Here is a 26,083-nt window from a genome sequence, read left to right on the forward strand (position 1 = left end):
TTGTTGTCTGTTTCCTCTCATAGCAAACTTCAACAACCATCTAAATCTTCAAGGTCCTTTAATGAGATGTTTGCCGCCTCTCCATCAGCTCAGAGCCCAAGTGATAGCCCAGATTGGACATTCAACCAGGTATCTTAAAAACCTAACGTTTTCTTACATGAAGTTGGGACTATTCCTTTTTTCCATAGATAGTAACACTTACCATCGAAAAGATATCTTATTAGTGAAGCTGGCTTGCCCACTCCTTGATGTCCAACAAGACAGTAAAGCTGCAAAAGGTTCAGAGAAGGGCAATAAGGATGTCAGAAATATGGAATGGCCACTGTACAGTGAACAATGGTAGGGCTTTTCAGCCAGCATGGCAGTAACTGTGAGTAGGGGAGGAGGAATATGATAGAGAGACACAAAATCATGACTAATATAGAGGCTGTAGATAGGGATTGACTGTTTACTGGCTCTTTTGGTCCAAGGGTGAGGGATTGTCAAGTGAGGCTGGTAGGAGTTAGGTTCAAAAGAAACAAAAGGTTGTGATTCTTCATGCGGCAGTTAGTAGCTGCCCAGAGAAGTTGCTTACGTGTAGTGTGGAATAAAGAGGTTTGCTTGCATTGAAAATGGGTTTGCTTGCAAATGGGTATTGGACAAGTACTTGGAAGAGTGATCCATTGGGAGTTACTAAAGAGAAAAATCGTTACAGGCTTAAGAAAGTCCCTCTGAAAAAGGTTGAAGCCTGGAAGAGTAATAGGACAAAATATCATCTATGCCTGCTCTGTTCTTACTCTTCTGTATGTGTCTGCTGATGGCCGTTTTCACAGCCTGAATTTTGGGCCCGGTGCGTTCTTAGTCTAAACAAGCACAGTCATTCTTATGGCTGATAATGAAACTATATTTGCTTGCTAATTGAGAACTAAATTCAGCATCCTTCAGAATGAAGATGGAAGTCCTTCAGTGTTTTTTCTTCTTTTTCCTACAGTTTTCGTTCAGAATTACTGCTTCTTGAAAAGTAGAAAAGGTTTTGCCATATGCATTTGAACGCTAATGAAATGCTTCACTAAGGCATTTTTAATCACATTAGGGGTTTGTTGTGTCTAGTTAGGAGTTGCTTATCTGTAATAGGGCGCAGTTTCAGAGACAACCAGGATTTTAGCAGAAGGCTTCTTGGATTACAGATAGGATACAAGGGCACTTTTTTCCACTGGTGTCTGGATCACGTGTTCGATTTCAGTTACCTTCTTTGATTAGACAGCCAGTAGCTTTCCCACTCTCAGATGTGGTTCTGCTGGTGTATATAAATACATCAAGTATTCTGAATACACATAATCTTCTGGAAATGCTAACATACAAAATTTTTCAAAGCTTCGTAAGTGCTTAGAAACCTGGGAAATGCAATATTCGAGATATCGTAAAGTTTTATCTGGGCTGGACCAGCCTGATCTCCACAAAGTATATGTCTGTTTTTCTAAATACATGAAAATGTGTAATTTAATATGTTCTGTTTACTTTTTATAGATACTGTTTCCTTTGTTTTGATCTCTATTTATAGGTTTTAGTCCGTCCTTTCGTAGAAGTTTCTTTTCAGCGAACAGTCTGTCGGACAACAACAGCAGAGGGTCCAAACCCTAACTGGAATGAGGAACTTGAGCTTCCATTTAGGTGTGGCAAAATGAAATCACTTTATTTCTGACTAATAATAATTTAATTTGAGCGTACAAATTTATTAAAATTTTCCTGTTCGAATCACTATTTTGGTTTATTTAACCTTTTCAGAGCTCCTAATGGTGACTACAGCACTCATAGTCTGCAGTCAGTGAAGGATGAAGTTTTCATTAATGTTTTTGATGAAGTCCTTCATGATGCTGTAGAGGTGAGTTCATAATTGAAGAACAGGGTATATTACAGAATATTATAAGCTTTTTGAAGTTCACAGAATAAGATTTTTCAGTGTAATAGCTTTCACCCTCCTGTGCCTTTTTTTCCTCTATTTTGTCATTCCTTATAGTTTTATATCTAGTCAATACTGTAAGATTGTTAGAGGGAGCAGTCTTTACAGCGTTAATCTTTGTATGAATTAAGCTTGTACTATATAATCCGCTGCTGGAGTTGAACATGTGTATGTAATCTATTTTAGTGATATTTAAAGAAATTGGAGATATTAAGATTGAGAGGCAATGTATGAATTATAATCTGAATTCTGTTCTTCTTAAATTTAATAAGGATTTTTACTAAATCCCAGATGAATGATCCCAGTTTCTGTATTTTTTATTAGCTCTCTTTTTATGCTGTGTCTCATCCTGTTTTACAAGCTGTTTGGTGAAAGAAAACATGTTTTGGTTGTATATATTAATTTTTTTGAAAGAGATAAAAATTGCAAGTACTAGTAACAAGAAATTTTTGTAAGCTCTCAGTGTTGGCATATCTCCTTCCCTTGTTGAAACCAACGAAAACTTTCCCAGTCAGTTCAGCATGCACAAAAATAGCAGCACTCAACATTCTTGAAAATATGAACCAAAAATAAATAATGCACACATTTCACTGAGAACAGAATTCTGTCCTCAAAACTGAAATGGAATTTTATGCAGCAGAAGGAAGCAAGATACAGTCTTCAAACTCAGATGTCACTCTAGCCTTTAAAGATTTTTATTTTTTTTTAATAACTTGTAGGCTGATCATACTAGATTTGGAAATCCCTGATAGGCAATACACATGGAAACAATGCTTCCATTCCACAGGGTTTAGTTAAATTTTCATACAATTTTGCCTTCAATAAGCTTTTTTTAATACTAGTAAAATATTTCATTAGAAGACCACAGCTTAATTTGCTTTGAGAAGACTCTTGTGGATTCCTTGTCAGATTTTTGAGATCTCCATCACAGGTTATACAGGGATTGAACCCTGAAGTGCAAGCACATTATATCATGGACCATGACGTTCTTGTATTTGCTTGAAAGGCATGCAGAATAATCATTGCCATACTACTAACTGAACTCGTAGTAAATTATTAAAACAATACTGAATTTTTATTAATGCCTTGATTAAATTATTGGTTGAATTAAAGGAAATGAAGCTGTCTTACAAAGTTTTGTGTTGGGGAACTTCTTAATAGGATGATCGTGAAAGAGGAAGTGGAATCCGCACTCATGTTGAGAGGCACTGGCTGGGATGTGTTAAGATTCCATTTACTACGATATATTTTCAAGGGAGGGTAAGTGTCAATAACTTGGAGTAAATCTCTTAAAATACAAAACCGGAGAGTGGAAAGGGGCTGGTAATGGAATGTCAGATTTACCTCAGTACCTGTTAGTTTATCTTTGTGGAATTGTTTGAAAATGTCTTTGAAACCATTAGTTTTTGCCAAATTTGGTGAGTGTTTCCCAGTAAATTCAATGTTTTGAAGGGAGAAGAGATAGACAAACATAAATCTACACCGACAGTTCAGCCTTGGCTTCCTGCCGTAGTGAGGTTAAAAGTGCACATTCTTTAGATGGTTTTGTCAGTGGCTTTTGAGATTTCTGGTATTGCACAGTCTGGATAGGTGAGCTAGGAATAGGAATATTACCTAGATAGGTGGTGGGAAACTTGACCTAACTCTTCTATTCCCACACTTTTCATGAATCACCAAATTTTCATCTTTGCCTTTCCCAATGCGTTCTTTCCTCTGTTTTTAGAACTTTTCAAGAGAAGCTTTCTTCAAGAGATATCAATGGTTAGTCATGGGAGTGATAGTAAAACATGCAGTTTTTCATAAGGGAAAGGCATTTTTTGTCCAGCCACCCATCTTGGGCTTAGGTTAAGGAAACCAATTTTTCACATCAATAGTCCTGTCGTATTGTAGTCTTGGTGTAGGAATCTTTTTCTGCAGGGCAATTACTTTCATGTGTAGATCAAGTCATCATATCATAAAAGTCTCAATTTCTTACTTCATGAAGATTCTGACATCAGCTGCGTACCTAATGACACATTAATTTGTTCTTTTCTGAGTATATGGGGCACTTCTCAGAACCTTAAAGGCTTTAAGACATACTGTGTGCCTCCTGGCTTCTTTGAGTGCAAGGTAAGTCTGTAGGGGTCTCCTTCAATTTAAGTGCAGTGCTTGGAGTTCAAAGTGTTTTTCTTGGGCTCTCCATTCACAAGGTATAACAGCAGATAATTGTCATGGGATTCAAGAAAGCATGGGATTCTTTTCATTGCTGAGAAATTTTGGACGGTGTGTGTCTAACCCGTGCTAGTCCACTTGCTTCTGCTAGATCGTTAATAATATGCTATCTTCAACTCGTGAGGTCAATCAATGAATTTAGGTGTTTGAGGGTTGTGGTGCCCTATAGAATGAAGCTTTCATTGGCTTCAAAGAAGGTGTAAGTAGTTAGAAGCCCTAACCGTTTCTTCATGAGTCTTTGGCCATCCTGTGCAGACAATGTCACATGATGACCACCATTGTTATAGGTCAACACAACAAGAACAAGATCCTTTACTTTTTTTAGGGAAACGTTCCATGTTGAATGCATGAAATTCACCTGAGAAGTGTGTCTGCTCACAGTCCTTAGAGACTTAAGGGGCAGGCATCGACATTTTAACAAACTGCTTACTAATATGTAGTGAAGGACACAGGCTGTAGTCGGTCTTTGAGGATTACCAGCGCTGATGTCAACCTCTGCTCTTCATACTTGTTGTTGTATCAGTCTTTCTGCTGTAGAACCAGAGTAGCTCCAGGATTCCTGTGAGATGCGTTCCTGACTCGCTTTGAGGAGGTGTTGCAGTTTGTGATTCCCTAAGCACGGTGTAAGTGCCTGCTAGATCTTCCCAGCATTAGAGATTCTTTTCATTTGAACAGGATTTCTTGCTGAATTTGAAAAAACCTGATCATTCCAGATGAAGGTGCATCTAGCAATTAAATTTCAGTAGCAAATTAAGCATTTCTTCATCGCATTCCACTATACTGCAGCAGAAATTCTGAGTGATTTATTTAGAGTTTTCTCCTCATCAAAACTTAATTTTGTTCTTAAATGTTTGATGGGCCAGCCCAGTGAGTCATCTGTTCATCTTCACATCCACTGAAGATGTCCTTCCTGATGTCAGTCACCTGAATTCTGCCCAAATCAGGAGGTTTATCTTCTCGCTTTTCTCTTGAAGCTATGTTCTTCCACTATTGAGACTTGCCCGAGCAAGCGTGGGTCATGCCATCTCTTGTCTGACCTTTCAGAAAGACCTTATCTTCTGTTTGTGGTGGCAGGGGGAGATGGAAAGGGCTGGTGAGTCTATCAGAGCACTCTTCCATGGGGAAGCTGGCTGAATGGGCCCAGTTCCAGTTGCACTCGAGAAACATCATTAGCTTCTGTGTGGAAGGTGTCCATCGTTGAGATGCTGAAATATCATTGCCACATCAATCAAACATATGCAAAGGCCTGTTGGCGTGATGCTGCCTTCAGGAGTGTAGTCCTGTAACCTGTATTTTGCCATTTTGTCATTTTCCCAGGTAAATAGTGCCACGTGGAGATTGCTGTTTGAAATAAGAACAGGGAAAAGCTGTCACTCTCTACTTCTCTAAGAACTAGTGTGTATGACTTCCGTTACATTAAATATCAGTGTCCATAATACGCATTAGAGGTTGAAATCCAGTTGTAATTAATACGGTTAACAATGAGATGTCTCACGGCTTCCCCACAGTTAATCAGGATATATGCAACATGCTCTGATTTTATTGTTTTGTAATTCAGAGTAATAAAGGAATAAAATATTTGAATAAAAGTAGCAAATGTGTTTGAGAAGGAAGCTTTGCTTTTGTGCTTCTAATGAGAAGTATTTCTCTCTATATGTTGTAGATTGATGGTACATTTAAGGTGGATACTCCTCCAGTCCTCCTCGGCTACAGCAAAGAAAAGAACCTGGGAATTGAGAGAGGTTATGATTCTGTGCGAAGCCTGAGTGAGGGCTCGTATATAACACTGTTTATTACCATTGAACCCCAGCTCATTCCTGGAGAGTCAGTCAGAGAAAAGGTAACTAATCACGTTCTTGCTTTTTGTTTCCAGTGGTGCAGTTCTTGAGATGCATATAAATGGGTGTGCTTAGTGTACCAAAGGACATGAAGTACGGAAGGACATTAATACAAATTCTGAGTGTTCTACTTCGAATTTTTTAGCTCAGTTCAATTTCACTGGATGCACTATTAAGTTAGATGGACACGTAATCCATGAGAAATAACTTTCACCAGGTATCTAGTTCCAATGTTAATAGAAAACAAATTGGCATTCGTTATCTGTGAGCATATAATTTCCCCATTTACTTTTGTAAACAGTAAAGTATTCATGTGAGTATTTGTGAACAGCGTGTGAAAAGGAGGTGGCAGGTGCAAACATAGTATTTTCTTGCTTCTGTGTTTATACTATTCAAATACAGCATTTATTATTTATGGCTTCACGCATGCCTCCAGATCTTGAAGATAATTATTTCTAAACAGCAGCTGTTATTTTTTTCAGTTATTTTACTAAACCAGAAGTGCCTTACACTTACAACAACAATATGTAGTTAAAATGCATACACTGCTTGCTATTTTATGTAACGTTTATGCAATGATTTTGAGATTCATTCAGCTGTTTATTAGAGACAAACATTTATTTTGGTCATTTATTAGAGACAAACAGGAACTGGAGAGAAAGGTCTATCATTATGTAATTTCTTTTTCAGAATAAATATAAAATTGTATGATGCATTCAAAAAATCCTTTTTCCTGTTAAATTATAGCCTTGGAGACTATCCAGTCCTATGTTTTCTTGCTTTTATGGAATGCCGTGGAAATTGTTACAATCTAGTACTGTTGAAAATAAAGAAAATTAATAAAGTGTGTTCATGGATGCCTTTTAAGGTTAATTACTTTGAATGATAAGATCATTACTGGAACTCAGAACCATAAATATAAACTTAACAGGCTTGAAGCACCTTTAATAGATGAGACCTCATTCAAGAGTTTCAGTCTTAATCTTCACATACAGTAATTGGTTTCTGGGAAAAAAATATACTGAATTTATAAGGAAACAGATCTCTGTTTATAGAAAGACCTGTCTCCGGTACTGTTTCAAAAGAAAAATCATAGAAATTCAAATAAGGGGCGAGATTAATGTAAAATATTATGGACTATATGTTGCAAATCTTAACCTCTTTAATGAGCAAGTACTCAGAATTTCTTGCATGGATGCAATTTGATGCGTAGTTTCCAAAAGGTTATGTACTGTATTAATACTTAGTAAAACGGCGCAGTTTGGTAGCTATACTTAGAATGGATGTGAACACCTCAGAGAGAAAAACCAGCATGTTTTATTCAAGTCGTAGATCTTTCTGACATAAGTTCTCTTCCATTTCAAATACAACAGTGGGAGCTCACTGCCCCTTGCCAAAACTCAGACATAAAGCACTATAAAGAGACTGAAGATGCAGCAAAGAATCATAGCACACTAAATCACAACACAGGAAACGAGTCCTGTTGTAAGCAGCAAGAAAGACTGCATGCCAAAGCTTCTCCTCACTAGGAGCCACACTGAGAAGACAAGGGGCAATGGGCGCAAGTTGCACCAGGAGAGGTTTTATCTCGATATAAGAAAGCCATTTTTTACAGTGAGAACAATCATTCACTCAAACAACCTCCCCAGGGACACGGTAGAGTCCCCATCACTGGAGGTTCTCAAGCTGCGATTGGACAGGGTGCCGCATAATCTCACCTGGGCTCCCTTTCCCACAAAAGGTTGGACAAGATGGTCTTTCAGGGTCCCTTCCAACCTGAGCTGTTTCATGATTCTGTCAAAGCTAAACTGTACCGCAAAGTGCATTGCCACTGAAGTGCGTTGAAAGTAAAACCAGGGATAAGGAAAATCTTGCTGAGGTAAGAAAACTATTAGTACAGAAAATCTGTTTTCCAAAATTTGAAGAACAGTGGAAAAAACAGTTGTGATTAATAAATCGTTAGGAGTTTTGCCAGATTTTTGTTCACTCTTTGCATTAGAGATTTTTCTAAATCTTATAAAAATTGCACTCAGCAGCAGATGATTTGTTTACCCTGGATGCTATGCCAAACCAAATTCTTTCTTTAGCAAACATTGTACAGGATTATAATAATCAATTTTTTTTCAAAGCAATATAAATAGGACACAATAAAATAGGATTTCGTGTTAGAAGAAACTAAATAAAGCAGGACCAAATTCATTTAGAGACCGTTCTATTTTATGTGGCATGTACCTAATGAAATCTGTATGCAAAAACACTACTGAAGCGACATGTGCACGTGTTCTAACCATGACTAAAAAAAATTATAATTCTGTGCTGCAACTCGCCAAATGTAGCACATATACTTATTATAGAAAGTGTTCGGCATAAAATGACAAAACCTAATTAAATGTTTTGCTGTCCTTTGTCCCTATTCCTAGCCATTCCTTCCTCTTTTGAAATACTTGTGTACTGTTTTAGGATGCTCAGCTTAATTTTAGTTTAATTGTGCAATACCTTTTTTTTGTTTCTTTACCTATTTTTCCTCTCTTTCTTGCTGTCCGTCCTGAACCTCTATATAGATGAATGAAATGCTTAAGGTACAATGTTAATAAATTAAATCAGTTGAGCGATTCCTGTTGTTCCTTGCTTAAGATATAGCTTGGGTTTGTGCCATTCAGCAATCTTTGCGCACTTCACGTTACTTGATTCTGACATAGTAGTTGTTTGTCAGTAATATTTGCAGTGAATCACTACATTTAAATTTACAAAGTGCTGGGGGCTGTGTATTTTGTCTGTTAATTATGGTTGAGAAGAATCACCGCTGTGTGCCTCCTCTGCTGACTGGAGGTCTAGCTGCGGGGCCCTGCCCAGCTGTTCCACCTCCGGTTGGTTTGAGAAGAAGGGTAACAAACCACGAAGAAGTGGTTTGTTTTGAACAAAAATATTACGAAGGGTGAGCTTTTGTTCTCAGCACCACTAGAAATAGACAAGGGATTCTAAGGAGATGTAAAAACCAATTTGAACTGATCCTAAGACCTTTAAAAGATGACATCTTAGGTGACACGTGAGCAAATAATTGTCAGTGTTATAAAATTAATATGTGCTTTTGAGTCCTAGATTTGCTTCTGGAAAATCTCACCTAAAAGTGTTAAAATTTTATACAAGTCTGAATTACAAGGATTTATCTAAAAATTACTTGACTTCCTCTGCAAATATTTTGGCATCGCGCAGGGTTATCGCGGTATTATTTATAGAAAAATTACTGGGATTTTGTGCATAACCTCAATGTGTTTTTAATGGAGTGTGATGTGACTAGCGTGTAGGATTAGCACCGAACCGTAATTGTTTACCTTTGAATGAATATGTGGTGTTACCTACTCGTCCCTGCAGTTTTATTTGGCCATAACTTTCACTACATTTTCAGTGCTTTAATAAAGCCAGGTACAGGTCATTAGGTGCATTCATAAGTAAATGCAAATTGCCTGATTTTCCATTACTTTGTCATTTCTTATACATCTGTGAAACAAAGTACATACTACAAGGATATTTCAAAATGCTATTAGGAAAGAATTTTACACTCCTTTTAGGCTCCTGTAAACCCTGAAGTAAGGCCAAACATAGTAAAGACTTAAGCCCAAATTATAAATAAAACTATTTCTATATAACTTCTACTTTCTTTTGAAGTTTGATACCCAGGAAGATGAGCAATTGCTCCAGGCAGCAGCAAAGTATGAGGCTGAATGTACATCGAAGTTTCCAAGCCGCCAATGCCTAACGACCGTAATTGACCTCAATGGGAAAACAGTTTTTATTACCAGGTATATCAAACCTCTGAATCCACCGCAGGAGCTTCTTGATGCCGTCCCAAATAGTTGTCAAACAGCAGCAGTAAGTACTTAGAAAAGAAGTGAAGTTTCTGGGATATAGATTTCACAATGTATGTGTTTGCACGTGCACATAGGCACATAGCACTTCTATATGTTTGCTGTGTAGCGATGCTTTTTATAAAGGAAGAACTAGAGATACAAAACAAAGTAGTAATGACTACGTGTGATACACAGTAAGTCTATCCATTATGATGCTAGAAATGGGTATTTGTCTTCGCTGGAAAAAATATAGGTATATTAACGACTATTGTCCTTTAAAAGACAAAGAATTACGCCAAACCTTAATGGAAGTAAATCATGTCAGTCTCTGATGCAAGTTCTAAAATGAGCTAGCTGCTACTGTAATGAATTCAGTCAGTGTTTTGTCATTGGTATCTGTGGAAGGAGCACTGTGCTTCACATCTGGTGTAATACTACTATTGTTATATATCCTTGTTGTGAATTGAAGGGGCGACTTGGTCTATGTTGTTTTCTTGCAGGAATTGGTGGCTCGGTATGTTGCTTTAATTCCTTTTTTGCCAGATAGCGTGTCATTTGCTGGAATTTGTGATTTATGGAGTACATCAGACGTAAGTAATGCATTAATCAGTTCTTTATCCTCTTCAACGTGATGTAACATCCTAGCAGCCCCTGCTTTTGGAGGGAGATGGTACTAGAAAAGCTCGAGGCCCCTTCAGACCTAAATTATTCTGTATTTGTATTACTGTGAGGATTGTTTTTCTTTGTAAGCTCTTTACTTCGAAGAGTGAGGACCAAAGCTTGAGAAAAAAGTTGCTCATCCTGATATAAGCCAAAATAATTATCTTTGATAGGTTGCAATTGATTGACCCTAAGAATGCTTAGGGCTTTAAGTTTTTCTTGTTGGTTTTTTTTCAGTTATAAACCAATCCAAAACGGCTATTCAGGCACAAGTGAAAGGATGCTGACTGATGGAGACTTTAAAACTAGACTTAAAATTGATCATTGTAGTTCCAAGGAACTAGAGAAAAAATATTGCATGTAATGTCAGCAATAGTAAGAGATTTGTGACATATAAATGCTGTTATGTATAGAATAATAGCAGACATTAAGTTACTCACAGATGATGTTTTTACCATCTCAGAACTTTTCAGAGTAACTCAAAAGACAAAAGACCTTGGTTCTTGTGGTACAATCTCAGATTTTTACCACGAGAAATCATGGATTTTCGCAGCATTCACTCTGCATCCTGCATGTTGAAACAGTGCCCGATCAACAATAAAGATCCATTGCAAAGATCTGAGAACTCTTTTGCTTCAGAAGTGTTAAAAAATATTATTAAATGGTGTAAGTTGAAAACACAGTTAATAGCTGCATAGAAAGACTTTTTTTTCCCTTTTTTAATATCTCAATTAGCAATTTCTTTATCTTCTGGCGGGAGATGAGGAAGAACATGCCGTGCTCTTGTGTAATTACTTTCTTGGTATGGGGAAAAAAGCCTGGCTTATCATTGGAAATGCGATTCCTGAGGTAAGAGGATTTTTTCCATTGGTCTGAATATTAACTTTTATTCTCTGACGTCTTTGGTTCCCAGCAATGGATAGAACTGTTTCTTGCTGGCGCGTTTTTCCAGGAAGTTGTCTAAGCCTTGGGGCTGCTGGAACTGATTCTTTCCAGAGAGAAAAAAAGAATAAGTTGAAAGTATATCTTAGTATAAATGTCATCTGTTGTTTTTTTTCCTGGACCCATGCTTCCACACATAATCTGGTAGTAGCTGTCATCCTCATAGTAGAATACCCAGCACCTGTAAACCTTGATTGGCCTTTAGCATCTATAAGTGGTGTCTCCAGGACAAAGGTAATGGAGACAGTCCCTGTGCAGTGACTTGAGTCGGGAATACGCAGCCTGTGACAGAGTTGGGGTGGGACTGGGTAAAGGTTGAGAGGTGGCAGGAGGGGGCTAGGGGCCTGCCAGGGATTCTTACTGCTACGTACCCGTCTCTTGCTTCTCTCTCCAGCTGATGGCGGAGCTGCAGTGAGTAATGATAGCTCTGCTCTGGCTCCAACAGTCTTCATCTGCCTTCTGTAACAGAGGCAGGTTAGCCACTCTGCTGTGCCTTGGGCTGCAAATTGCCACCATTAGTATCTCAAATTACCAAGCACATGTGAAAATTTTGCCAAACAGAATTACGGTAAAAATCCCTGTCACGACTAGTGTCTTTAGCACATTCTCAGATCTTGCACAGCAGGAACAGGTACTCGGGTACATTCCTTCCACTCCAAATCTGATGGAGATGGTAGTGCTTAATAACGCGTTCAGCTTAGGCATGCTGTAAGGAGGGAGTTTATGCCAGGTATTTCAAGGTACCTGAAAAGTGGGGGAGATAACAAGAAAACAGAAGAGCAGTTTAGGGATTCCTGTTAGAGAATATAAAAAGATAGCTGGGAAATTCCTTTCAGTGCCTGCATGAGGGATGGCTGATGGATGAGACGCGAAGTGCACTGCCTGGGCGGCAGTCCTGCAACTCGGAGATTGCCCGTGGGCGAGAGTTGTGGCAGTAGCCAAGTAGGACATGCTGATACTGAAGTGGCATCCAGTAAACATTCCTGTATATAGGATTTCACATCAGTTGTTAGATGAACTGAGATGACTATAAGAATCTCTATTTTAAGAATGGCTTGAGGCTGTGCATGCCTAACACTGACACCTAAGAGACAACACTTATTATTATGTAAGTGTTAGTTGATTGAATTGTAATGAACCTGTAAATTCTGCCCACCAGTTTGCCCCGAAAAAGCACTGTTTATCTCAATGGTAAAAATTTAATATTCCAAACAATACAAACTGTACGGTCTTTGTAGCCAGTTTTAAAACATCTTTCTCATATTTTTTTCTTCCTAGGGACCAACTGCGTATGTATTAACTTTGGAACAAAGTCAATATGTAATTTGGAATCCCAGTACTGGGTGTTTTTATGGGCAGTATGATACTTTCTGCCCCCTACAAAATGTGTACTGTCTGATCAGCTGTGACAACGTAAGTGTACCCAGTCTTGTCACATTTCTGTACATTTAAGAGCTGATAACTCTGTATTTTTTTTGACATTATGCATCATGTGCTCATCAGTGTAACTATATTTATGCTGTTATGTTATTAGTGATTTTATTCAATCTTAAGTAGGTTTTTCTTATTTCAAATATTTAGAGTAACTGAAAGATATATTTTTTTAATCAGCATTTAGGTGGATAATGACATCCATTCATATAATTTTTGTTACTTGGTTTTACTTATGTGTTTCCCAACTTGGATGGCCTAAGTTTAGCACTGCTTAGCTGAGGAGCAGCAATTCAGTGAAATGTAACTGATGATAAATGAAAAATAAAGCATGTTGGAAGGAGTCACTTGAGTTGCATGGATAATGGCAGGCACAGCACCAAATGGTCTAACAAGGGAAAAAACCAGCTATGCTGTGTCATACAGGCCGTACACAGAACCGTCAGTTACAAAAGGTTATGCATTAATTAGTACATTTACATATTAATTGTTGATACTGTTTTGCAGCCTTAGCAGTAGTAATTTAAAGGTTGTTTTGAACAAGAAGCCTACTGTGCTTGCGTGCTTCAGACTAGGCTCAAACACAGACCAAACTGAACACGTATAAAGAAGTGGAGTGCAAGACATGGGTTCCTCTTGATGACAAAATACACAGAGAAGCTACCTGTGCAATATCTACTTATATTCTGCATCATAAGCTTGAAACAGCAATGGTGCTGGGGTGCAGCAGGCTCCCAGGCATCACAGCCACAGCTGCACTGTGCTGGGCCACTGGAAGAACTTCATCAGAATTCAGAAAAGACTCGTGTAGTAATCCAGAGGGATGGAAATGCAGCTCAGGACAGTGGAAGAAATTCTGTCGTATACTGTAACCCAACACCCCATGATGCTGAAGTGCTGGTAAAGGCAGAAAGTTTCTGAAAGCGTAAAAGCTGCCATGGTGCACAGTGGATGGGGTGTTGAAAAGGAAATACTGGAGAAAACAAAGATGCAGCAGGAAGAGTTGCCAACTGCAGACAGTAGTTCTGATCATATGCTGGTCTCAATCCATACTCACAAGATAGGACAGACCAGCAGCACCCTTTTGCTGGAGAGTGCAAAAACTGCACATCAGCTGTGATTGCCTTGTTCCATATGAACTCATACCCATACTTGCTATAGGAGGTCAGGACCATATAGTATGTTATTGCCATTGAAGTAGAACATGTTACAGAGCTGGGATTATATGCTGAAAAGTTAAAACAAACTTGCTTTCTTGTAGATTTGGTTTAATATGCAAGAATATGATTCCCCAGTAAGGATAAATTTTGATATCGGCAAACCAAAACTTTGGAAGTCTTTCTTTTCAAGAAGCCTGCCATACCCTGGTCTCCGCAGCGTTCAGGTATGGATGCATCTATTACTGACTTCATTTGAGGGGTTCAGAGATCACAGACTTAATATAAACCAGCAGAGACTAAGTTCTTTGGAATCCTGTGGTTCGGTATATTTATGTAATAGCATTGGTTTTAAAAAATTTTTCCCAGGCACTCCTTAAAAACCCGAAAGCAAGAATACTGCCAAGTATTTGGTTTTACACAGAATGAATGCACATCTGTTGTCCTCTAAATATCTATATGAGATCCCAGGCCAACAGTGAAGTAAATCTTTAACACAACCCTATCAAAATAAGTAGCTCGGTGGTACAGAGAAAATGTCAACTTTTGTCTTACAGCTAGGAAGGCGTTATTTCAAGCTGTACACACATCCTTAGTAAATAAACAAAAATTTCTATACAGTTTCTCAAAGGTATAAGCAGCTGATGTTTACTTAAAAAAAAAGGCATCTAGGTAATGCTTTTATTGTGTCTCTACTAAATAATAGATTATTTCAGCATAATTGTGAACTCAGGCAAGTACCATCAAGGCAGTAACTCCTGAAGTTACATTGTTGTATAGCTAGAAAGATTGCACTTTTTAATACTTAAATTTTTTATTTCTTGCTAGCCTGAAGAATTAGTTTATCAGCATTCGGACAAGGCTGCTGCAGTGGAACTACAGGGCAGGTAATTCTACCTCTAAAATAAATGCTGTCAGTGCTGATCACTAGAGGTGGAACATCTTCTTACATTCCTCAAGCATATCCATACCTAGGTCCTAAAACCTGGCGTTGAATCCTAGGAACGGAGAATGGCCTTAAAAAAAAAAAATAATCAGAAGCTGTAGTTCACAGGGCTTTTTTTAATTTTCTCTCTTTAATAGAGATTGCCAGAAAGCATTGCTGTACAGTTTCCTAATAAGCAAAATGCTGTAGAGGGATGAGAGGAGAGGCTGTAGACTAAAAAGGGGTGTAAGTCCCTGCCCTCCCATTGTTACTGAAGAGAAAGCTACGTTAGCATTGCTTTTCTGTGCTTTTAGGTTGTGGTAAATTTAACTGGTCATTTATGTTCCCTGTAACCTTTATGAAGTGTGTCAAGGGAGAGTCCAGTAAATACTAGAACTCTAATAATAGGTATGTTTTATTGCAGGATTGAAAAAATATTAAAAGATAAGATTATGGAATGGAGACCAAGGCATCTAACTCGTTGGAACAGATACTGTACTTCTACCCTGCGTAACTTTCTGCCGCTGCTGGAACAAAACCAAGGCAAAGATGTAGAAGATGACCATCAGGCAGAGCTGCAAAAACAGCTAGGAGATTACAGGGTACAGTTGTGAATGCACATGGCTTGTGCACAGAAGTAGGAAGCTAAAGCCCTAGGATTTAGTATCGCTGCTCTGTGGTAGAGAAGCGTGTCCCAGGCTATTCCTTTCCTCTGCTACCAAAAGTCCTAAGAGCTTTTATACTAAAGCTAAACCAGTGTAATATTTACAGAGTGAATGACTGATGATATATTTTATTTCATTTGTAGATGTTGGAGATAAAAACTTTATGTTGAACAGAAAGATAAGACTGTAAAGATAAATTGGCTGCACTGTTCTTGTATTATTGCAGTACCACAACAGTCACTACCTGCAATACATAAAAACCCGGGCAGTCTCCTTGCACTGGGCTGACTGGTGCATTAGTCTGGTCAGCGAGAACCTGGCACTGGTACTGAGTAGCACTACACACAGTCTTACAGATGCAGGAGCCCACACAACAACATGCTTTACTGCAGTTTTCTACTCTTTGCTCCACTCTTTAAAGACAGAAGAAAATTTACTTAAGCATTCACTGCAGCCACTGGTGTACCTGTGCATCCTTCCTCCAGGCCCTTCTAAAGGTTACGGCATTCTGTTCTTTATGTAAAACATGGTAACAACACTGTACACAACTTCGGCAATTTTCAGATGAGTTGAGGTTTCAGTTCCTGTTGAACCTGAAACGTATGATGGGCAAGAAATGTTTGCCACCTCAACCCCCCAGCCGGTGCAGACAGGAGAACACAATGAATTAAAACCAGTTACAAAGCAGAAAAGCAACAAAGTTATGCTGTAGGTGTTCAACAATATAACTTTATTCTAGTGGATTTCATCTTCACTTTGAACTTAACCCAAACTAAAGAGGAAAAATGTCAAAGTTTGCCTGGAATATATGAAACAGGGAGGCGGTATTAAGATGCAATAAAAAAGGCCATTTTGTATCTCCTCAGGCCAGCAATAGAAAAGATAAGTTTACACGCACAGTAAAACAGATTTTTAAAACTATGTATTTATTCAGGTGCCTTTACCTTTTCTTCTTACCTTATGTGGTTTTTTTCCTCTTTCTTTCTCCCAGGTCTCTGGATTTCCTATTCATATGGCATACTCTGAAGTCAAGCCTTTAATAGAAGCTGTACACAGCACAGGAGTTCATACCATTGATGTTTGCAACGTTGAATTTGCTCTAGCTGTGTATATTCATGCTTATCCCCAAAATGTTCTCTCTGTATGGATTTATGTTGCTTCACTTGTTCGAAATAGGTAGTATAGAGTAGTCAGAATACCTCAAGAAATCTGCTTAATGTAGCTTATGTATATTTGCTTATGTAGTAAATATAACAGATGTCTCATGCTGCTGATTTGAGCTATCCCAACTATTTCAAAAATAGAGTGAGAACCTGATTTTTAGTAGCTGCAAACACATGAGCTTTATTCATCCTCCAAACACCAAAGATACTACTTATTACTGCTAAGGAAGAGGCTGACTGCTTAAAATTCCAGTACTAATAGGTCAGTTTTATACAGTTTTTATAGCTCCCAGTGGGTCATGACATGCTGAAAGGCATTACACATGCCCACATACAGTGACATCGCAGAGTGAAATGGTAGAGCTTGGACACCTAATTTTCAGGTGAAACTTCATTCCTGGAACCCTGCCTTGAAGACTGTGTTTTTAGCTAGCCAGTTTATTTTATCGACAGACCTTCTACCTCTCCAAAGACACTGTCATTCAGTTACAATACAAATAGTTACAGTTTTCCACTACCTGAGTTCCAGAATGAAGACCCATGAATAAGTTTTGTGCACCAAAGAGCCATCAGTGAAGGCCATATTTCAGCTTTTAAGAGGCTGCTGCTTCTGCTAGTTCGTACACTGTGTCTGTATAACGCCAACACCATTTAGAGGTGTAAGGTGACGTTTTCTTAATGTTTAACATAAAAGTTAAAGTATTTACACAGAATCACAGGATGGCTCGGGTTGGAAGGGACCTCAAAGATCATCTAGTTCCAACCCCCCTGCCCCTGGTCTCCCACTAGACCAGGCTGCTCAAAGCCCCATCCAGCCTGGCCTTGAACACCTCCAGGGATGGGGCATCCACAGCCTCCCTGGGAAACCTGTTCCAGTGCCTCACCACCCTCACAGGAAAGAATTTCTTCCTTATATCTAATCTAGATCTCCCCTCTTTCAGTTTGAGGCTGTTACCTCATGTCCTATCATTACACTCCCTGATAAAGAGTCCCTCCCCATCCTTCCTTCAGGTACTGGAAGGCCGCTATAAGGTCTCCCTGGAGCCTTTTCTTCTCCAGGCTGAACAACCCCGACTCTCTGAGCCTGTCCTCATAGCAGAGGTGCTCCAGCCCTCTCATCATCTTCGTGACCCTCCGCTGGACCTGTTCCAACAGGTCTGTGTCCTTCTTGTGTTGAGGACTCCAGAGCTGGACACAGTACTGCAGGTGAGGTGTCACCACAGCAGAGTAGAGGGGGAGAATCACCTCCCTCGACCTGCTGGCCACGCTTCTTTTGATGCGGCTCATACCAAAACCTAAGTGGAAGCTCACTCATTTTATACAGGGTTTGATTAAATTGAGTGTGAAATCCTTATCTACAAGTTCCACTAGTAAAAGATTATCAAAGGAGTTTACTAATAAGCAGATTGGATTTTTAGTACGTGAGTAATGGTGTTAACTGTTAATGCTTTTATAAATATATATCCTTTTCATGCAGTTACCTTACTAATGCAGCTCTTCCAAGTGAGAGTGGTGGGTAGGACCAACGTTCCTACAGGAACAACATTCATCAGAACATATCAAAGTTGAAATTGTTCTTGAGCTTAATTCCAAACCAGACTCGGTCCATCTAATAAATACTAGACACAAAATCTTTGGTTTAGAGCCTCTGGTTGCCACAGGTTCCCTTTGTACCTCTAGGTACATTGTCATCACACAATGCTTTGCTGAACAACACTGATGACATCTCACAAGTTTAGTCCAACTCCCCTTCAGAGAAGGGTCAAGAAACAACACAGTAAGTGAACAGAATTTTCTGCAGCTGATTCATCCCTCAGCTCTGTCTCTACCAAACTGCACAGAAAACCACCTAGCAGCAAGGAGAAGGACCTCTAGCTGCACCTTCCCAGCCTCAGAAACAAAGTTCTGGAACAAGTACAGATGCAAGAAAGCCCACCATGTACCCTATTACTCTCATCTTGCCTCAGTCAGCGTTGCACAAATAGCCACGTATCTACTTTAACCTTTGGGCAACAAAGTAAATTAAACGCAGTTTCCTTGAAGCAACAGCTGCTGGAATAATGGTGTCCTTTTATACCTCCTCTGTAGGCTTCTAACTGAGCACTGTATGTTCTGCCTCCAGCCCATGTTCAGCTGTTAAACATGAACAATGAACTGTGCACAAACTCTCCATTCACTTGTATTTTTCTTATCTTACTATTCTTTAGTACTAGTGGGAGCAAGATGGTATCAAAACCTGCAGTTTATTTTAATCTCCAGCTGTGCCCACAAGCTGACATCCCAGACACCAGGAGTCTTGACAGCTACATATGCCACCATGATTGCTGTCGTAAATAACTACTACTCAAGAGAATTTATTCAATTAGTAAAACAGGTAAAAATTACTAGTTTGACATACTGTCAGTCTTCAAAATAAAGCAGGATGGAGGGGGAAAAAAAAAACCCACAACTGTCTGCCTTCTACAAAGGCTGCCACCTACCCCTCCTCTGCCCAAGGGAAAAACCACCTGCAGCCATGCCAGCCATACAAGCGGGTGCCCATTACAGTCTGCAACTCAACATGGGCAACAACACTCACTTCCTCTTGCGGTGGGCTCTTCCCCAGACCACCCCACACGCGACTCATACGTTACTCATGTCTCCTCCTAGTGCAGGTTTCACGCAGCCCAACAAGAGATTCTCTTCCTCCCTGCCAGTCCCTTACTGTGCAGGGAGGGGTCTTTCTAAAAATCAAAGCAATGGGCAAAATGTATCATTGTCTTCTACAGATTTCCTGTGAATGAGAACTGACATCCTTTGAAGTTGTTTCAAAAATGCATCTTAACACAGTCAAAGAAGAAACAAAACCAAAACAAACCCCCCCACGCACACTGCAAGGTTCACAGCTCTGCAACCGCCACAGCACCCACCCACCCAGTCTCTGCAGCCTACTGGTATGGCACGCCTGGATGTTACACCTTAAAAGCATATATATTCAACCGCTACATAACTTTTTTGTTGGTGGGAATGTTTTATTTGAGTATGTCTTTCAAGCCCAAATACAAAACCAAATGCAAAAGGAAGGTGGGAATTTCCCTAATTTTGCAATATAAAGAACGACTTCAGGATGAGAGGAAAGGGGGAAGAAACAAGGCTCCTAAAGATGTAGAATTGTTACCCAAATGCAGACAGTACATTTCAAATTCTCTGCAGAGCTTTATATTGTACTTACGGATTCAAAATAAAAAAAAAAAACATTCACTTAACACAAAAATAATCCTGTAAAGTATATTTAAGTGCCAAACTTGGAAGAAAGTGGCATTAAAAAAAAAATAATCTGAATGTTTTCCCATCTTCCCCAAATTAAGTAAAACAAAACCCAACACCCTTCAAACCAAATGAGATTTTGTGAGATTGTTACAACACTGTACAGTACACTCATAATTAACATTTTGAAGTTGTGGGCAGGGTCAGGCTAGTATAACAAATCTCACTCCAAGGATTGTTAACACAAGATGCGAACTGTAAGTAAAGTGCATGAAAGGAAGCCTGCTCAGCTAAATGAAGTAGACTGAAAGGTCAGAAGTCAGCGGTCATTCGCCAGAGCGGCAGCAGGCCCGAAAACCACACTGCAAATTCTGGCATCCACTGGCGGTTTCAGCATGAGGACCTGCACAAAAACAGAACAAATGTGAAAAGAAGAAAAGGCCATTTATTTAGATGCAGAATTCTCATAACCTGGTAATTCAGAATAGATTTTTTTTTAGTAGACTAAACTTCCTTCAGCACTGTGAAGCCTGAAGCACTGTCAGTACTATTGTAGTATAAAAACCTCGATTGGAACAGTTATTTTTCAAGAGATTTTTGCTCTGATAGCTTAGTGCCATGAAGATAACACATTCAAAAATGAGACAGACGTATGATGAGCAACACTAAATGCAGTTTAAGCCAGCTCTCACAGCTAGCTTTCAAGATGAGGTATACTTTCACAATCCATATTTAACTCCCATTTTTCAAATTCAGATGACGACTTCATGGCATTACCAAAGAAACCGTGATCTCCAAAAGTCTTTCTACTGTAATGGAACAGTTTGGGTTTTTTTAGTCTGGAAGGTTTTTTGTTCCTTCATGAACACTTCATGGTTGGCTAGACCTCACATACTCCAACTGGAAATTCAAATACTAAAGAGAAAATCACCTTTAGTATCACTGTGGTTTTCAGAAGCCATTAGGCTAAAAACCAGCCATTCAAAAAGAAAGAAAAAGTTGGGAGCACAGACAGGATAAACCAACACTGTAATTCTACCCACCTCCACTTACCTTCGCTTACTGTTATCCCTTTAATTTGAAATGTTACAGTGATCATGAGATAAGAAACTATTAAGTTTATTACTACAGGATTTTATTTCCTGCAGCCATAAGCCTGCTTTAGAGACACAAACATTTACATTCAGGTTGGCTGAACTCTGGCATCCAACATAAATTGGCAGTGGGCCGCTGAGTTAACTAAAACAAGCTGGTAAAGACCTAACCAGGACAACCCAGATTTCCCCCCGCTTTGTGTTTGAGACAAATCAAAGAATATTTAAGGTGGCTTTAATATATTCAGAAAAGACTAGCAAAATCATGTAACGAACTAGGGCACCATGCCATGTCTGGCTTGCTTTTTTCCCCTTGAACAGTAATTTAAGTCATAATTCAATTAATTTCTAAGAACCAGGTGTCTGGAAATCAGATTTCTACTTCATGCCACACACCGATGAGCAATATTCTACAAAGTAATTCAGTTAACATGCATGAGACTGAATAAAACAAACCTGAAGCTATAACAAAGGACAGTATGCAAAATAGTGAACTTTGCATTTGTCAATAAGCTTTTTCCTTTTCAAATCTTTTTATTCACCTGAACTAAATTTTGATCTTCCAAGTCACTTACGAGCTAGAGTCGGTGCTTCTGAATAGCTGGTTTAGCAGCGCATGTTCTGTGCGGCAGCATTTCCCAAGTCGTAGCTGACCTTCCTCATCATTGCCACCGCTAAGCAGCGCAGCAGTAATTTTGAAGCAACTGTCACATTTCTAGTAAAATGCTTGTTGACAAAACCTACAGAACCACAACAATCCCAAGGAAGGATTTTGACACCGCTTTCCATCCTTCTCTTGCTCACAACTGGAACAGAAAAGCTGTCCTTCTCGGTCTGAGCAATGGTCCATCTAACCCTCCCTACCTCCATCACTGGCAACAGCAAGTGTTACCGAGGGCGATAAAAGCCTACTGTGCACACCTTTTGTGTCTTCCCAGCATCCTTAACTGTTATAGTAGGGACATTAAAGTCTATTCTCTTTATTATTTGTTTAAGGCTCAATTGTGCATGCATTTGTTTAACCTCTATTTTAACCTGCTGATACTAACTGCTTCCACAATTCCCCACAGGGCCAAATTCCAGAAGTTTGCTACGTTGTGTGTCTGCTTTAAATAAATCTCCTACCCATTTCATCTACTGTTGCCAAATGATAATACTGCAGAATTTGGAGAGTTACTGTTGCACAGTCACCTCATCTATTGCTTCCCAGTTCTGGAAAGTCATCCCCCTTCCTGCCTTCTCATTCCCATATTGAAAGATTCCAGCCTTTTGAGTGTCTCCTTGCAAGACAGCCGCTCAGTTCCCTAACTCTTTTTAGTAGGCCTCTTCTGTATCTTCTGTAACTCCATCACATACACTCCTCAAGATGGGGAGACCAAAACCGCATGCAGTACTCCACATGTGAGTGCCCCAAGGCTTCCAGGACCATGCAGCACACTATCTTGTTCCCAACGCCCTGATGCCGCATAACACTGGTGGCTTTTTTGGCTGCTGCTGCAAACAGGAAAGATCTCAGAATTAGCACCAACAGCTCTCTGAAATCATCGTCTCCACGTTGCAACTGCCAGCTCTGAATTCAGTTTCATGCAATCAAAGTTTGATTATTCCCAACCACCCAGACATATAACCATACATACAGCTATACGGGAAGCTCGTAAGAAGTCCTTCCGGAAATCTTCAGCACCGGTATCCTTACTTGAGGCAGTTCAGTACAACTCAAAAACTTGGAAATCGCTGTCTGCATTTCTTACACCACAGCAGCAACAGAAATGCTGGGTAATACTGATCAGGCACAGAAGTCTTGGGGAAGGGGGAATGGGGAGAGAGATGTCACCTCCCAGATTCCTGTCCATCCTGAACAGGGACCATTAAGCCCCGTTCTTTCTTCCTATCCTTTAATTAGCTTTCAGTTTTTAAAATTTAAACCAGTCTTAAAACAACTTAGAAGTTTCTAAGTTTTTGAGATAAGTAAACTGCATCATCTGAAAAGTTTATAGGTTCATTTCCTAATTTGTTAGGCACTGAATTACAAATGCCATTAACCACACCACAGTGAAAATTCACCCTTCTTCCTATGCTGCATTTCTTGTCCCATGTCTAATCCTCACACCATCACTAACTTTATCACACCCTTTATAGCCTCAGATAAAGAATTCTCATGAAATTAAATATTCAGAGTTCAAACCACATTTCCTGAAATCTGCCACTCTGTTCTTTCTTAACACATACAGGTAATTCCCATAATTTGGAGGGTATTTTATGCTCTTATTACAACACGGTAGTAAGTGTCATTAATGGTAGTTTTAACAGTAAGGCTATTCAGTTACAGCTCGTTTAATTTATGTTTTGACATAGCAATTGATCTCCTCCATCACAGGTCATTTATCTCCTCTATAAATGCCCTAGCCCTCCTTAGCTTGTTCTTTTTTTGTATTTGATACGAATAGCACAACTGAAATGCCTTTGCTTTTGATAGCCACAGAGACTGTTTTTGCTTCCCTAGCTTTGTTTACTACAACTGACCTTTGGCTACACCTCTTCAGCTTCCTAACCTCAGATTTCCCCATTCTTTGCTACTGACTTCATTTTGACTGGACTTTGTTTTCGAACTACCCCTGTTTAAGTTCGAACGGCCTCTTTAACCTTGCCAAAAAACACACTCTCCTGTTTTCTTTGGACTGTATATACAAGGTCTCCAATTCATCTCACCTCACCGATTCAGCAGGTTAAGCAATATGGTAGCCATATAGAGGTCCTTTTATATTGTCCAGCAAGATGGGCATTTCAGATCTCACAGTGGGGCTGAATCACTTTCAGAAGGGTCCCTCTTTTTCTACAAACTGTGAAGAATTAATGAGTGCTAGCAGTGCAGTGCCTAAATTAAATGTATTTTGGGCTGGTTCACCTGGGAGAGCAAAGTTAATCAGATTCTCATCTAACCTGCCACTGTCTACGTTACTGGTTGAGTTACCACTAAACTGGATTATTATAATGCTCTTTACATGCACGTCTGATTACTCACATGCTTCAGGTGACCCAGAACAGAGGTCTGCTTACTCATGATGAAAAGCTCTCAGCGTTTTCAAATAAACTACATATAAAGACACATTGCAATGCAAGAAAGGAGCATAGCTATTTGATTACTTCATTTTGTTACGTGTACTAGTGAAACAAAAATTAGTTAAAATTCCCTAGAAAGAAGTTAGGCATTTCACAAAGAATACGTGACAACCCAGACCATGATAAAAAAAGCCACTCCAGCCAGGACACCTGGCTGCCACCACCACATCCCTTCAGACATCTGTTCTAGCTCTTGCCTGCGGCAGCAGAAACATTCATGAGGTCTACAGCAAGATGGATCCCTGACCTATCTAGGAAGAAGGAAAAAAAAAATAAAAAGAAAAAGGCTTTTGGCTACCCCAGTTCTTGATTCAGTTTACCAAGTAGCCACACAAAGACTAATGCTGGCCACAGGAAGGCAGCAAGAATGAGCTTGGAGGAACACAAAGGAGGGAAGGAAAGGCGGTTCTTTTTCACAGCCACCACCAGCGAGAGGCTCCATCAACACTGCATACTGTACTTGATGGTAAGGTAGCCAAAGTAAAACAATACAGGGGAACTACCGAAAGAGTGCTCAAATTAAGCATTAGCTTTTAAGAAAATATATAAAGGCAATAATAAGCTCAAATCTGAGTTTACTAAGTGCTACTCTCTATCAACCTTTGGTAAAGTTCCACTTACAGACCTTTATGAGAGCACCTTGGTTATCTGTAGAACTTAAAGAGAGACCGAACTCTTGAAGTCTAAGAACAATGTGTTCCCACATAAATCTGCACACAGGAGTCCGTAAATCTTAACAGATATTGCAAAGTCTTGGATCCAATGCTGGAAGACAGATCAAACTATGACCAAGGAATTTCTAAATGCCAGAAGAAAAGAATGAATCATCAGAATCACCACAACTTCATTTCATTAATGCCCTATTTCTTTAATTACAGCACCCAAGGACTACATCATTTAAAAACTTTAGGAACTGAATCGTGCTAAAAAAAGCTGCAAACAGCTACTGCTGCAAAAATTAGGGAGCCCCACTCTTCTAATCTTGAAGCTGACGGCACTCCAGGCTGTAAAACTAAGAACACTGTAAGGAGCCTGAACACAGCCTATGGGGAACTATAAACTTTAAGTGGTAAGAAGTAACTCAAACATTAAATTCTTCTAATTGAGTTCAGTGTGATTTACAATCAAACATGTTTTAGACATTAAACACAATCAGCAACTAGAAGGGGTGTGTATACTGACAGATTTGGTTTCAGCTGCAGCTGAGGGTTATATTTAAGTTTCCAGTGTTGAGCAAAACAGAGGTAAAGATCCTAAACAGCAGTAGGCAAACCAAGAACCGAAGTCATACTAACAGTAAACAAACAGGAAATAAATTTGGAGTTGTGCACAAATTCATAGTTTCTGCTCATAAATGCACGACATCACTGCTGTGCAACAGCACAACTGAGTCTACTTAACAGCAGAAGCTCTACCAGTTTACTTTTAGTCTTCTAAAAAGGTAGAGCAGCTCTAGTTAGACCAGCACTTGCAATGCAAATCTGAAAATTGCAAACATGCCTACCAAACAAGTCCAGCAAACCCTCCAACAGAGACAATCCCATGAAGCTGTGTGTAAGGGCCCCCGTTAGGCTCAGTGTTCATAGTAAAAAAAACCACTACAACTGAGAATAGGCTGTAGGTGAAAGTAAAGCCCTTATGTGTCAACAGACAACAAAATGGTATCTTTATTATTCAAAGATGGCTAAATTCCATGCTGTTGGCTCCAATTTTTGTTCTGCAAGACTGACGGGTTTTCCAACATGATCCCAGAACATATCTCCTTCCCCGAAAACAATCCCTGATAAGCTGGTGGGCAAAGAAAATGATGAAATTATTCTCTACATGCTGACAGACCAGTGATC

General features: G+C 39.3%; 2 protein-coding genes across 6 annotated transcripts in view; one reads left to right on the forward strand and one right to left on the reverse strand.

Moving 5' to 3' along the window:
* CC2D2A (coiled-coil and C2 domain containing 2A) overlaps positions 1-18,945 on the forward strand; it is a 67,715-nt gene extending 48,770 nt beyond the window's left edge. For 2 of the 3 annotated variants that reach the window (XM_074587619.1, XM_074587620.1), the window contains 14 exons: positions 24-129; positions 1,541-1,650; positions 1,765-1,861; positions 3,101-3,199; positions 5,814-5,990; positions 8,550-8,567; positions 9,655-9,858; positions 10,337-10,426; positions 11,232-11,345; positions 12,717-12,851; positions 14,131-14,253; positions 14,855-14,913; positions 15,376-15,553; positions 16,608-18,945. In XM_074587619.1, coding sequence (XP_074443720.1) covers positions 24-129; positions 1,541-1,650; positions 1,765-1,861; positions 3,101-3,199; positions 5,814-5,990; positions 8,550-8,567; positions 9,655-9,858; positions 10,337-10,426; positions 11,232-11,345; positions 12,717-12,851; positions 14,131-14,253; positions 14,855-14,913; positions 15,376-15,553; positions 16,608-16,796 — 1,699 coding nt within the window. In that variant the 3' untranslated portion in view covers positions 16,797-18,945. The remainder of the gene's footprint in view (positions 1-23; positions 130-1,540; positions 1,651-1,764; positions 1,862-3,100; positions 3,200-5,813; positions 5,991-8,549; positions 8,568-9,654; positions 9,859-10,336; positions 10,427-11,231; positions 11,346-12,716; positions 12,852-14,130; positions 14,254-14,854; positions 14,914-15,375; positions 15,554-16,607) is intronic. The other variant, XM_074587618.1, reaches the window with a different exon arrangement.
* Positions 18,946-19,769: 824 nt separating this feature from the next.
* Positions 19,770-26,083, reverse strand: part of FBXL5 (F-box and leucine rich repeat protein 5) — a 37,559-nt gene continuing 31,245 nt past the window's right edge. For 2 of the 3 annotated variants that reach the window (XR_012587064.1, XR_012587065.1), the window contains exons 11-12: positions 21,695-22,613; positions 19,770-20,428 (exon numbers count right to left, since the gene is read on the reverse strand). Coding sequence is in view for 1 of the 3 variants with exons in the window: in XM_074587621.1 (XP_074443722.1) it covers positions 20,352-20,428 (77 nt within the window). In the remaining 2 variants the exon portion in view is untranslated. The remainder of the gene's footprint in view (positions 20,429-21,694; positions 22,614-26,083) is intronic. The other variant, XM_074587621.1, reaches the window with a different exon arrangement.

This window comes from Larus michahellis, chromosome 5 (assembly GCF_964199755.1).
Source record: "Larus michahellis chromosome 5, bLarMic1.1, whole genome shotgun sequence".
NCBI classification, from domain to species: Eukaryota; Metazoa; Chordata; class Aves; order Charadriiformes; family Laridae; genus Larus; species Larus michahellis.